The sequence below is a fragment of the Lepus europaeus genome, chromosome 13 (assembly GCF_033115175.1).
Source record: "Lepus europaeus isolate LE1 chromosome 13, mLepTim1.pri, whole genome shotgun sequence".
Lineage (NCBI taxonomy): Eukaryota > Metazoa > Chordata > Mammalia > Lagomorpha > Leporidae > Lepus > Lepus europaeus.
The window spans coordinates 86,671,616-86,684,411 of record NC_084839.1 but is presented as its reverse complement, the minus strand read 5'-3'; the positions used below and the strand labels follow the sequence as shown (position 1 = coordinate 86,684,411).

The window sequence follows — 12,796 nt, the reverse complement described above, 5'->3', positions numbered from 1 at the left end:
AGGCCTGTCTCCCTGCAGGGGTGGGGCAGGGAGGGTGCTGCTCTGCCCTGTGGCCCTGCTGTCCTTGCTTCTGACCTCTCTCGCTGGCACTCTCACCCAGCAAGGGGACGGGTGTTCCCGCGGGCCCCTTGCCCTGTGTGTCACCCTGAAAGACAAGTAGAGCCTGGAGCCTCCGGGGCCCCCTCCCCACCAGTCTGCCTTCTCTCCTGCGAGTGCCAGTTCTTTCCCTCCTGCCCCTCACCGTGCACCCCGTAGGGTGAGCCCAGGCCACCATTAGGAGGGCTGCCAGGAAGCAGACTGGCTTGGAGGAGGGGAAAGGAGGTGGTCCCTCCCCCAGCTAGTCTGTGGTTGGCTGTGTCTGACTTCTGCCAGCATGATGAGCAGTGGACATCTCCAGACATAAACCTCAAAGAGGGGGCGCCGGCCTCTAGGAAGCCCTCCCAAAACGGAGCAGGGAGACCTCTGCAGATCTGGGAAGCGGCCAGTTTTCTCTGAACACGCCAAGGCCGTGCAAGGCCGTGGCCCAGGCCAGCTTTGCTGAGCTCCCAGGCATTCTAGCTGCCTTGGGCTCGAAGTGACAGAGCTGAGCCGGGGAGGGCAGGCTTGTGCAAGCCCGGCTGGCTTGAGGCCTTGGCAGGAGCTGGGCCTGCTGTTTGCCCTGCCCTACCTGGGCCCAGTCCTCCTGGGGTCCCCAGCTGAGCCTCTAGCAGCATGATTCTGTGAACGGTCTTCCTACGATCCTGATCGAGGGAGAAATAGATCCTTGCTCAAACTTTGCCATCCACAGAGCCCTGCCTGATCCACACGGCTTTAGCCCTGATATTCCAGTCCCACACTCTGAACCCAGGCAATGCGTGTCTTTCCCAGAAACCCCCATCCCTGTGCCCCTTACACTCAGCTTCCTCAAAGCAAAGCACACATTGCTTCACCCACCTGAGCCGAGTCACCTGCGACGGCCGGGCCAGAGCTTCTCAGCCACGTCCCCATGGCTGCCATTGAAATGCCTGAGCCTGAGCAGGTGCAGCCTGCCAGGAGGAACCCCTCCCCCACCTCTCCTGCACCCAGCCCGCCTCGCTCCCTCTTCTCCCTCCCAGGCGGGGGCCAGCCCCAAGTGGGCTAGGGGCAGGGCTTCCTAAGTCCTCCGGAGGACTGAGGAAAGTGGGGGAGGGTCCCACATACACTGTCCTCAGACTGGAGCAGCAGTTGCCGGGCAGACCCCAGCCTTCTCGACTGCTCTCTGCCTGTCTACCCTTTCTGTCCCTTCTTCCCCCGACTCTGCCAGGCCTCTGCAGTTGACAGAAATGCAGACCCTGGGCTGTCCTGGGACAGCTTATCAGGCTCCACCCAGTCCAGGGGCTGAACTGTGTCAGGAGAGCTCAGGGTCACTCACTCCACTCCCTGGCTTGTGTTGTGAAGAACTTAGCAACGCCAGCTACAGGGAAAGAAAGAGCTGCTGCCCTAGGGTCTTCCCCAGAGCCCATTGCTTTGCTGGGTCATGTGCCCATCTCTAAGCCAATCACAAAGACAGGCGGGATCCAGGGATTGGCTAGCCTGGGGTCACGTGTCCATCCATTGGGTCGGCTGAAGTCACCACCGTGGAACCACCTGGCCTGAGTGTAGGAGGTGGGAGGTTGGGACACACAGAGGATGGGGAAGGGTGCTGGAAGCCCAGGAACTGGCTGTCCCGTCTTTCCTGCTCTTAGCCAGGAGCACTGGCCTTACTCTGGTGTCCCCATGGGGTACAAGGAGGGCAGCATTTCCAAGCTTCAGCTGGGCCAACGCTCCTGCAGACAATTTAGGGAGCAAGATGAGGAGGATGGAGGAAGCCTTGGTTTTTAAGGATGCCATTGCTCTGGGAAGGTGGCCATATGAACACTCAGGCTGGTTCCCGTCACTCACACAAGCCATGTGCTCACCTGAGCACTCCTGTCACACCAGGTACGCACACGTGTGCCCAGAATCCTGCCCCTCGCTGGGTCACTGGCAGAGCTGAGTTTTCCAGTCCACGTCCCCTTGAGGTCAGAGATGCTAGTCCCAGGGCCAGTGCTGTGACATTGAAGGCTAAGCCTCTCTCTGCAGTGCCAGCATCCGTTATGGGCACCCGTTCCAGTCCTGGCTGCTCCAGTTCCGACCCAGCTTCCTGCTATTGAGCCTGGGATAGCAGTGGCAGATGGCCCAGGTCCTCAGGCCCTTGCACCCACATGGGAGACCTGGATGAAGCTCTTGGCTTCTGGCTTTGGCCTGGCCCAGCCCTAGCCATTACAGCCATTTGGGGGAATGAACCAGTGGATGAAAGACACCCCCCCATCTCTCTCTCTCTCTATCTCTGCCTTTCAAAAATAAATCTTTTTTAAAAGATTTTATTTATTTATTTGAGAGATACTTACAGACAGTGAGAGAGAGAGACAGAGAGAAAGGTCTTCCATTTGTTGGTTCACTCCCCAGGTGGCCACAACGGCCAGAGCTGCGCCAATCCAAAGCCAGGAGCCAGGAGCTTCTTCCAGGTCTCCCACGTGGGTGCAGGGGCCCAAGGACTTGGGCCATCTTCTACTGCTTTCCCAGGCCACAGCAGAGAGCTGGATCTGAAGAGGAGCATCCGGGACTAGAACCAGCGCCCATATGGGATACTGGTGCCACAGGCAGAAGGTTAACCTACTGCACCATGGCACCGGCCCCCAATACATCTTTTTTATAAAAAGTTGCTCGTTCCAGCTGGAGAAGCAGGAAGAGCCCACCAGTCTCGCCTGTCACCTCCCATCACCGGCAGCAGCAGCAGGAAGCTGGAGAGGAAGGGTGGGAGCCCTCCAGCCAGCTTTCCCCCAGCCCCTCAGCTCGTCCCACAGCAGATGCAGGAATGGGGGGAGCACTCAGCGGTCACCCCCCACAGTGCATGCACAGGAAGAAAAAAGCCCCAGCCCCCAGCTCTTTCCCACCCCAAGCCACTGTGCCGTGGGTGCCTCGTTCCCTGTTTGTCCTCAGTACAGAGAGCAGGAGCCAGGGCCACTGAGGGTGCGCAATCACAAGTCTGGGATAGAGCTTTCAAAGGGAATCCCACTGTGAGGGGCTCTCAGATCTCTGAACTCACTGTCTGGGAAGCTTGGGGTGCAGGGGAGCAGGGATGCATGCTGGGTCGCTGCACTCCTCCGGCAGCCTGGGAAGAGGGCGCACGCTCTGCACCCAGCTGGGCCCCGAGAGCCACTTTCCGCACCGCGGCCATTCCTACAGCTGAGCCGGAAGTCCGGTTCCTGTCCAGATGCTGCCAGCCTGTCTCCCATCACCCTAAATTGGCCTCCTTCCTGCTCCACCCACCCACCCCCCACACCCAAACAAGCGCTTTCATTGACAGAACTGAGTGTCCAGTCTAGCAAGCTCCAAGGAGAGCCAGCAGGCCCCGCCCGTGACGGCTGCTCTCTGGCCTCTTGGCCCAGTGTCTTTAGGGACCTGAGACTAGGAAGAAGTGTTACGTCACCCGCCTCTTTTCCCTGTGTCCTTGTCATTTCCTGCTCACCAGGAATTATGACTGCTGACCTGTCCTGGCCAGAGGCGCTTCCAACGTCAGCTTTCCTTTAAGAACAGAACTTCAAATACAGCCCTTGCTTCTTCTGCCAAATCCATGCTCAGGGGTTGTAACCTTGGAAGAGGAGCTGCATGGGCAAGGGTGTGGGTCATGCAGTGCGCTGGCCGGGCCTGGGGAGAAGTGGCATCCTGGGGACGGTGGTGGGAGTCACCATACTCCAGGATGAGTTCAGATGGAGGCAGGGGGTGTGGGGTGTGCCTCCCTGCTCGCCTGTGCTGATGGAAGCACTGACTGGCCAAGCGCTGGCTCCCTCCCAGGGCCTGCAGGTAGCCAAGCTTGGGATTACTCATGGCTAATGATTGTTGTTGTTTGTTCCACCTGTGGTAGAGTACCTGGCCATGCCCTTGGGGGCTGAAGCTTAACAAGACTCCCACCCCCACCCCCGGGAAGCACTCCAGCCTCCCCCCCACCCCGCCCTCTGCCAGGCCTCTAGGAAGCCCTGGCTCTGGTTGCCGCATACACAGCGGTTGGCTGTCTCCCCAGCGTCAGTCCCCTTTAGGCCCTCCCCACCCCCATCGCATGCTCCCTTGCACACATGGGAAGCTTGGCTGGACGAGGCGTGAGAGTAGCCACCTGTGTGTGGCCACACCTGCCCTTACTTGGCACAATGTCATGCATGGCAGGGGACCTCCCCAAATCTCAGCTTCCACGTGGGCTGTAAAGGAGGGTCCCCGGGCCCTCTCTGTGCCCCACTGGGTCAGGACACTGTGAACGGATGCTGGAGGCTTCCATTTAATACAAAGGGGAAAGGCAGTCCCATGACCCAGACCTAGCCTTGAGCCTGAAATGGCCCAAGGCAGGCCAGCACAGCTTCAGTCTGTCCCAGACTAGTTGGCTTCTGGAGCTCTTCTTATTTTATTTTTTATCTACTGCAAAGGCAGAGACAGATAGTGGAACAGAAGGAGATGTTCCATCCACTGGTTCACTACCCAAATGCCTGTGACAGCCAGGGCTGGGCAAGGCCAAAGTCAGGAGCCTGCAACTCAATCCAGGTCTCCCCTGGACATGACAGGGACCTAAGTACTTGAGCCGCCACCACTGCTTCCGAGGGTGCACCTGAGCAGGATGTTGGACTTGAAAGTGGAGCAGGGACTCGAACCCAGGCACTCCAACATGGGATGAAGGTTTCCCAGGCAGGCATAACCGCCATGCCAAACACCTGCCCTAGTGCCGATCTACCTGTGTTTGTGTCTAAATCCCTGAGAGGACCCACGGGTGGCGATGCTGGCAGGTGGGGCACAGATCCTCTCTCGGGACCCGTCAGCAGGCAGGGCTGCACTGGAAAGGTGAAAACGAAGGAGGCCTGTACTGGGGCCTTCCTGTCCCAGGCAAGGGGTTTGGGCATCAGCAGGCATTCAGGGCCAACTCCCTGAGCAAGAGCCAGAGACACCTGTGGGGTAAACCCCTGGGTGCCAGCAGCACGGTTGGGAGAGCCACGTCCTTTGGGTCAGCATCCGTCCTCCCTGGCAGCCTCTGTTCTCCCCCTGCCCCCAGCCTGCAGCTGCCCCAAAGCTGCTCCCCTAGGGTCCTCCTGCAGGGTCTGCCGTGCCCACCGTGCCTGGGCAGCCTCCAGGGGAAGGGCTTGGTCGTGACCTGTGGCAGGAGGAACTGTGACGTGTGAGTAGCTTCCAGGGACAGCCTCTCCCCTCCTCTCTGCCCATCTTCAGCGTAAATACGCCGGGCCTCAGCCTGCTCCCTTGGCAATCGCTGGAGGGGAATTTTCTGAAGTATGGAGTTCCTGGGAAATGCCCACCCATTTTCCCTCTGCTCTGTGTCAGAAGTGCTGAGAATGGATCCCGCTTGAGCTGGAACACTTGGCTGGCGGTTCCTGGGGTCAAAACCAGCGCAAACGAAGCCGGGAGTCATTGGTCATCTCCCCCTCTGCGGGTGACAAGGCCAAGCGGGCTGCTTGCTGTCACTCCTCCCTATTTAAGGCCGGGGAGCCAGGAATGAGGCAGCCCGCACGGGGTTGCTGGGAATAACCCCCAGACTCTGGGGAGACCCAGGCAACAGGAGCTGCAGGCCTCGCTGGCAGTGGCTACAGAGGCTGTCCCTGCCTTGTCTTGTCGGTGCCGGGTTCAGGCACGTCCTTCTCCTTGTCTGCAGACCGCATCTTCCCACGATGTTGACTGAGGTTTCCCGGGTCCCATCTCCCACCGGGACTTCCCAGCCTCGACTCATGTCCTGCGCAGGAGGAGCTGGGCTGTCTGGGTTGGTCAGGGACCCGGCTGCAGACAAGATCCTGAGGCCCGGACAAGTATAGCTGCCACCAGCCACAGGGGGCTCACCCTGCAGCCACACTGACTTCCTCCAACAGTGAGACCTGGAAGGGACTGCCTCAGGCTCCTAGCAGTGGAGGAAATGGACAGGGCAGGCACGCGGGCAGGGGTCACCGCGTTACGTGCACCTGCCCAGCGGCCACCCCTTCCTGCGCTACACAGGGAAGCTGCAGCCTGGGTCTCTGCGGTGCCAGCCAGGACAGGAGCAGGCTTGCCAGAGTTCAGGGATTGGTCAGACCAGGAAGGGAGCAGCGAGTGTGTGGCGCTGGCACCTGGCTGTTCACCCCAGGAGGAGTGACAGCCCCTCCCTCGCCCAGCCCTGCCTGCCCCACACTCCTCGCCCTCTGGGTCTCCCAACCTTCACCAGTGTTTCCAGGAGAGACTCCTGGGGCAGAGCCCCTGGTTTCTGCTAATGGCTGGCTCCTCCGCCCTTCACGCCGGTTGGGGGTGGGGGGGTCCAGAAGGGGCCAGGCCTGACTGTGCGCTTCGTCTGGATCAGTTCAGACCCGCTCCTCACCTTCAAGACCGTGGGGCTGTGGGAGGTGACAGGAGATGGCGGTTTGTGTGTGTCTTGTGCCAATTAGGAAACCCTTTTTCAGAAGCAAAAACGGGAGTCCAGCTTGGGCCAAGCCCCCCACGTGCCCCCAAGGGAGGGCATTGGCTCTGCTGCTGTCCAGGTCATGAGTTCTGGCCACGGGTGGAACCTGGTCCCTTTAAGCTGGGTCAAAATACTCCTAAAGGGGCCTCCCCTCACTTGGGTCCACCTCCAAGTACCCTGGAGTGCCAGGGGAAAGGCAGCAGCCTGCAGGCCAGGGCTGGCTGGCCGCCTGGTTTTCCCCTCTGGAGAAAGTGCTTCCATGAGGAGGTCCCTATGGCTCTTCCGGACGCGCACCCCGTACTTTCTATTCTGCCCCCCCTACGGTGTTCACAATAGTTTTCCTGGGATTTTCCCCGCAGATTCGATCATGGGAATCAGCAAAGGAAGCGAGTTGTGAAACCAGAGCCGCTCACGTGCTGGCTCTGTTGCTTAGCCAGTCCCCACTGCCGGGGTGAATGGCCCAGTCTTCCTAGAGCGTTCCTCAGCTCTGGCCATGCCTCCTCCCAGAAGGAGAAAAGTTCCATAGCCGAGACCCCTCCACTGGGCTGCGGCCTGCCCCGTGCTGGGAGGGTGCCTCCCCGTGACAGGTGTCTGAGAGGTGCAGGGTCTCCCCACTTCTGCAGATGGCCCCAGGCTGTCTCACCCAGCCATCCCCACACCCCCTGGGGTTCTGTTGCCTTTGCTTGGATTCTTTTTCTTTGTTTTTTTTTTTTTTAATTTGTTTTTATTATTATTTATGTGAAAGGCAGAGTTATAGAGAGGCAGAGAGAGAGGTCTTCCATACACTGGTTCACTCCCCAGATGGACGCAACAAACAGAGCTGGGCCGATCCCAAGCCAGGAGCTTCTTCCGGGTCTCCCACGTGGGTGCAGGGGCCCAAGGACTTGGGCCATCTTCTGCTGCTTTCCCAGGCCACAGCAGAGAGCTGGATCAGAAGTGGAACAGCTGGGACTCGAACCGGCGCCAATATGGGATGCCAGCACTGCAGGCGGCGGCTTTACCCACTATGCCATGGCCTCTGGATTCTTTTCCTTTGCTGCTCTCACGGGCAGCTCACTCAAGTGCTTTACCCTCAGTGCCCTGGTGCTTCGGTGCAGTGAGTGGGCAATGTGTAGTTACAATGAAAACAAACACGCTTTCCTTGTATTGTGGTCGTGTGAGTAAAAGCACGCAGGGCAGAGACATCACCTTAAAGAAAAAGTCCGGGGATGAGAAAGGACGTAGCACAGGCCCTCTGCCCGAGGGAGCCACTCTTCACACTGGCGCAGACTCTGTCTCCTGCTGCCCCAGGGTCCCCGTTATCCCCCCACCAACCCAGCGCGCACCACCCCCTCCACTCTGTGCAGCCAGCCCTGTCCCTGCGCCAGCCCAGCTGGCTACCTGGCCCGGCAGTCCTTACGTGCCCTGCCTCTGTTTCTCTCATCAACCCTCAGGACCTGTCTGTTGTTGTAATCTGCCCACCCCCGCCCCCACAGGGCCGTCTTTGCCTCAAATCCTGCTGTTCCTTTGAGGCCTGCGTGAGCTTAGTCACTTCCTCTCAGCAAACACTGAGCTGCACCCACTCCTCCCCATGCACACCCACCACGCCCCACCCCCGAAAAAAAAGCTAGAAGGACCCTTTCTCCTTTTGGTTTGCGGGGGAACTGAGGTTGCTGGAGGCAGCAGCCCTCTGACATGACCGCGTGTGTGTGGCTGTCTGTGTCTTAGTTAAGGCACGCGGGGCTGTGGTCTCTCCCTAGGGAAGGCCAGGCCAAGGGCAAGGAGCCCCGAGGGTTAGAGCACAGTCCATGCCGGCAGCGAGCAGCTCCCCAGCAAGCCCATCTGCCCCAGCACCCTGGCTTTCCCCACCCGGGTCTTCCCTGTGCCTGCAGGAGAGTGTCCCAGTCCGGCCAGCCCAGCTGTTGGGCTGAACAGACCCGGTCCTGGGCAGGGCAGTGGTTGCTACTGGGGACCCAGATGGCCTCTTTCCTCTGGCTTTTGCATCATGGTATTTGTTCTGGGCTGGCGCTATGGCATAAGGGATAAAGCCACCGCCTGCAGTGTTGGCATCCCATATGGGCGCCAGTTCTAGTCCCGGCTGCTCCACTTCCTATCCAGCTCTCTGCTCTGGCCTGGAAAAGCAGTGGAGGCCAAGTGCTTGGGCCCCTGCACCCACATGGGAGACCCGGAAGAAGTTCCTGACTCCTGGCTTCGAATCAGTGCAGCTCCAGCTGTTGCGGCCATTTGGGGAATGAACCAGTGGATGGAAGACCTCTCTCTCTCTCTCTGCCTCTACCTCTCTGTAACTCTGCATTTCAAATAAATAAGTCAGTCTTAAAAAAAAAAAAAAAAAAAGTTCATCGTGCCAAGGCAGATGCTCTCAGAAGCGCTTCTACGCCGTCCTGGGGCGGCCTCTGAGTGTGCCCAGAGGAGCTGCTGCCATTTCTTGGGCACCGCCTGGTGCGCTAAGAGGGCAGAGTGGTCTGCACACAGAGCCTTGGGCTGGTTTTGGGCTGCAGCCCCATCATCACCAAGCTGGAGTGCTGCCGGCCCCCTCCAGAGCCGGCCCCCTCCCGAGCCTGCCCCCGCCCCCCGCCCGCCCCAGCTCACACTTAGAGCTGCCTATTTGCCAGTCTTGCCACCCGTCTTCTCTGAGACCTGAGGAGTCTGAAGGGGACAAGGCAGGAGGAACCTCTGGCGGGGGGCTGTGGGCAAGGGCGGGGTGCCAGGAGCCGGCGCTCTCCTGTTAGGAGCATCCTCTGTCTTTGCCATGGTCCCCATATCATTTTTTTCCACATAGTAGCTGAATGTCCCATAATCGAACAGGTGCCAACAGAGTCCCAGTGTTTCCTGGGACCAAGCTGCTCTCTAATCAGATGGAACTGGCCCTTGTCCTGTGTTCACCTTTGAAAGCATTCCCTGGCAAGGCTGAGGGTGCATTTGGTGGGGAAGGTGTGCAAATGCCCAACCAAACCACCTCCCTCCATGCCCCCGCATGTAGGCACAGGTTGTCATCTGTCAGGCAGAGCCACGGCCAGGTGTGTGCAGGTGGCATTTCACAAAGGAGGGGTGCAGAGCAGGAGCTGTGCACCTGTGGGCTTTGCCCCCCCCCCCCCAGACGGGGTGCTTCTTTGCTGTTTGCACAGAGGTGTCACAGGGGAGAGTGATACCCAGGTCAGAGGACGCACAAACGTGGTGCCTCAGGGAACAGAGCCGGGGCCCAGGTCACAGTGGATGGGTGCCTCTGTGCCTCCCCAGCGGGTTTCCCCTGCTGCAGCCCCAGGAGAAGCTGGGGGCAGTGTGTGCTCTGGGTGAGGATAGTCATTCATCAGAGGGAAAGCTGGGAGGGCTGCCTGGGGGGTGGGGTCAGCTCAGAGTGAGGGGGCCCAGAGCAGCGGCTCACCCAGCGCCCTGGAAGATGCCTCCCTGGGCCCTGCCGCTGGCTCCATGGTGAGCTGGGTCCCTCAGAGTGCGGGGCATGCCGGTGAAGGGAGAGCCGGGGCTTAGGAAGCAGGTCTCCCTGCGTTGTCTCTCCAGGTCTGTTACCTGTGCCACAGCCTGCTGACCCTGGCCGGGGTGGTGGTCAGCAGCCAGGACATCACTCCAGACCAATGGGTGAGTCTCGCAGGAGGCTGGGCTGGGCTGGGGGCCCCCAGCTGTGTCTTTTCCACCAAGCAGCGAGCGGTCAGCAGGATGGAGCTCGTCCGGCTGTCAGGAGCGGCCGAGAGTGGGAGGCAAGAAAGAGGGTGCTGAGGGGAGCCAGGGCCTCTCCCCTCCCGCCGTGTCCCACTGGGTGCTGATCCAGGCCCCCCCTCGGTTGCCCCAGCCCTCTCCTCCTTTCCTGCCCAACTTCCCAGCTGTCACTCACTCATGTCGCTCCCTTCCTCTGCCCCTGTTTTCCCCCCACACCCTGCCCTTCGGATGCGCTGGCCACCCGCCCACGGCCCACGCGCTCCGTCCGCCTCCGCAGGGGGAGCTGCAGCTGCTGTGCATGCTGTTGGACCGCCACATCAGCACCCATATCCGGGAGAGCCCCCAGGCCATGCACAGGACCAACCTCAAGGACCTGGCCACCCAGACCTACATCCGTTGGCAGGAGCTGCTGGCCCACTGCCAGCCCCAGGTGGTGCCCCCTCCGGTCCCCCAGCCCTGGGAGGGGAGGGAAGTGGTCAGGCAGGGCTGACCAGTGTCAGCAGTATGTGTCCACCCCCTCGGCAGCTGCTGAGCCCCTGGCCGGGGGGCAAAGGGTGGGGAAGGAGGAGATGCCTCTGGGGACTCTCATCGTTCTTGTCAGGAATCCAGTGCCCCAGGGTGGGGTGAGGGGACCTGGAGAAACAGTTCCAGAGAAGGGAAGGCCCAGGCTGGGCGTGCCAGTTTGTGGCTAGGAGTGCCAGAGACCCCAGCTGTCCACCCTTGCCCGTTTGTCCTGCAGGCCCTGGACTGGCCTCCTGCCCCGGTAGGAGGACCACTGCCGGGCTGCCCTGATCCATCCATTTCTGGAGCAACACCCTCCACCCCGCAGGTGTCGGCTCCTCAGGGTAACACCGTGTGTATAGCTCATAGCTATTGAGTGAACCCACATAACCGCCACCAGGCGGCCATGGTTAGAAGCCCATTGTACAGATGAGCAAACTAACCAGAGGCCCTGAGAGGTGAAATAGGCCGTCACATAGGCCGCTCCTGGGAATGTCAGAATTAGGGCCCAGAGCCAGCCTCACCCCCAAGCCCTGCCCTGTCCTCCCCCTCCCCCTCCCCCCACCTCTGGCCTCCATCTCTACAAGCCGCAGCACCTGCTCGGCTGGCTGGGCGCTCTTTCCCTCGTGGAGACAGCTGGGGCTGCAAGAACCATTCCCTGCCCCCCCACCCCCACCCCCCACCCCACCCCCCCCCGCCTTGCAGGGCTCCCTGGCTCTCAGCTTGCCTCTCCTCTGACTCCCTCCTGGTCCTTCCCTCCATAACCTCTGACTTGGGCTGACACACTGGCCACAGGCTGTGGCTTGGGGCTCAGATTTCACAAGTCTCTGAGAAAGCTGGAGAGCAAGCCTCCCCCTCCCGCCCCGAGGAACGAGGAACGGGATCGCACTGCTGGGAAGCAGCGTGTGGTTCTCGAAGACAAGGGAAAGTGACTGGTGGCCTGGCAGAGCCGGAAGGCAGCCGCCTGGGTGTCGGGCTGTGAGCACAGGGGACCCCGGCCGAGCACTGTGGCCAGGTGGCCTGCGGACTTGCCGCGTCCTTGCCCGGGGGCCTTGAGCATCAGAATTGTTGCTTGCAGCACCTGGCAGGGGGGAGGTGGGCAGGGTCTGGCGGCCTCAGGACAGCCTGTTTTTCTCCTTCCACAGGCCCAGTACTTCAGTCCCTGGAAGGACATGTAAAGGGGCAGGGGTCGGAGGTCAGAGTCAAGGGCGGGGGAGCAAGCGCCTGCCTCTGCCTCGGCTCCTGCCCTCTGCCCCCCACTCAGCAAGGGGTGGGCCTCTTCCCACCTGGCCCGGCCCTCTGCTCTCCTGCCTCCCCTCCCCCCAGCTCCTCTTCCCCAAGGCTTTTGTCTCCATAGCTCTGGTTCCCCGGGGGCCTCCTGGGTCCTGGCAGGCCTCCGTCCTCCCCGCCTTCCTTCCTCTCTCTGTCACTAATGTGAGGTTTCTTTGTGCACATTAAAGTCTGATTTCGGCATCAGTGGTGTAGAGGACTTCCTTCAATCCCTATCCCCAGGGCCCCCGGCAGCCTCTGCGCCTGCCCTGCCGGGTTCGCACCTCGGACAGTCACGTGACTGGGCCAGGCCCCGCCTCCGGCAGCAGTGGGCTCTTTGCAAGTCTCAGGGGAGGAGCATTTACCCTGTGGCCAGAGAACCGTCCCGGGAGGGCAGGGATGAGGAACATTTGTTTGGACCCAGTGTGGGACCCCTCCCCACGTCCCGCCTCCGCTGGGGAGGCTGCACTGAGTGAGATGGTGGATCAGGGCTGTAATTACGCTTAATTCGATTTATTGTTGAGGCCTGAAAGCAACTCCCCAGACTCAGGGGTGGGGGCGGGCCCAGAGACAGTTCCAGATCCTGCTTTTGCTTTCCCGCGGCTTTGCCTGGGATCAGTTTCATGGGTCCTGAGCCCTACCAGGGTACTGGATAGCTTTGACCTGAACCCCGCTGGAGGAGTGAGTGGGCCTGTGTCCCCCAGGAGGCTACTGGATATGCACATTTCCTGCCCACTCCTCTGACCCTGGGAATCCGTGTCCAGTCTCTCCCCGTCCTGATGTCTGCTCGGTTGGGATGGAGTTTTGCAGGAGGCACGCGAGGGAGCCAGAAGTGGCAGCCGATCCCCCCCCCCCCCATGCACTCCCCAAATTGGCCTGGGCCCGCTTCTCAACGCAGCC

The 12,796-nt window shown here is 60.7% G+C and overlaps 1 protein-coding gene across 1 annotated transcript in view; it reads left to right on the top strand.

Annotated features, from left to right (window-relative positions):
* Window positions 1-11,805, top strand: part of FAM178B (family with sequence similarity 178 member B) — a 100,185-nt gene extending 88,380 nt beyond the window's left edge. Inside the window, exons 13-15 of the mRNA XM_062208880.1 lie at window positions 9,971-10,048; window positions 10,404-10,556; window positions 11,773-11,805. Coding sequence (XP_062064864.1) covers window positions 9,971-10,048; window positions 10,404-10,556; window positions 11,773-11,805 — 264 coding nt within the window. The remainder of the gene's footprint in view (window positions 1-9,970; window positions 10,049-10,403; window positions 10,557-11,772) is intronic.
* The last annotated feature ends 991 nt before the right edge of the window (window positions 11,806-12,796 follow it).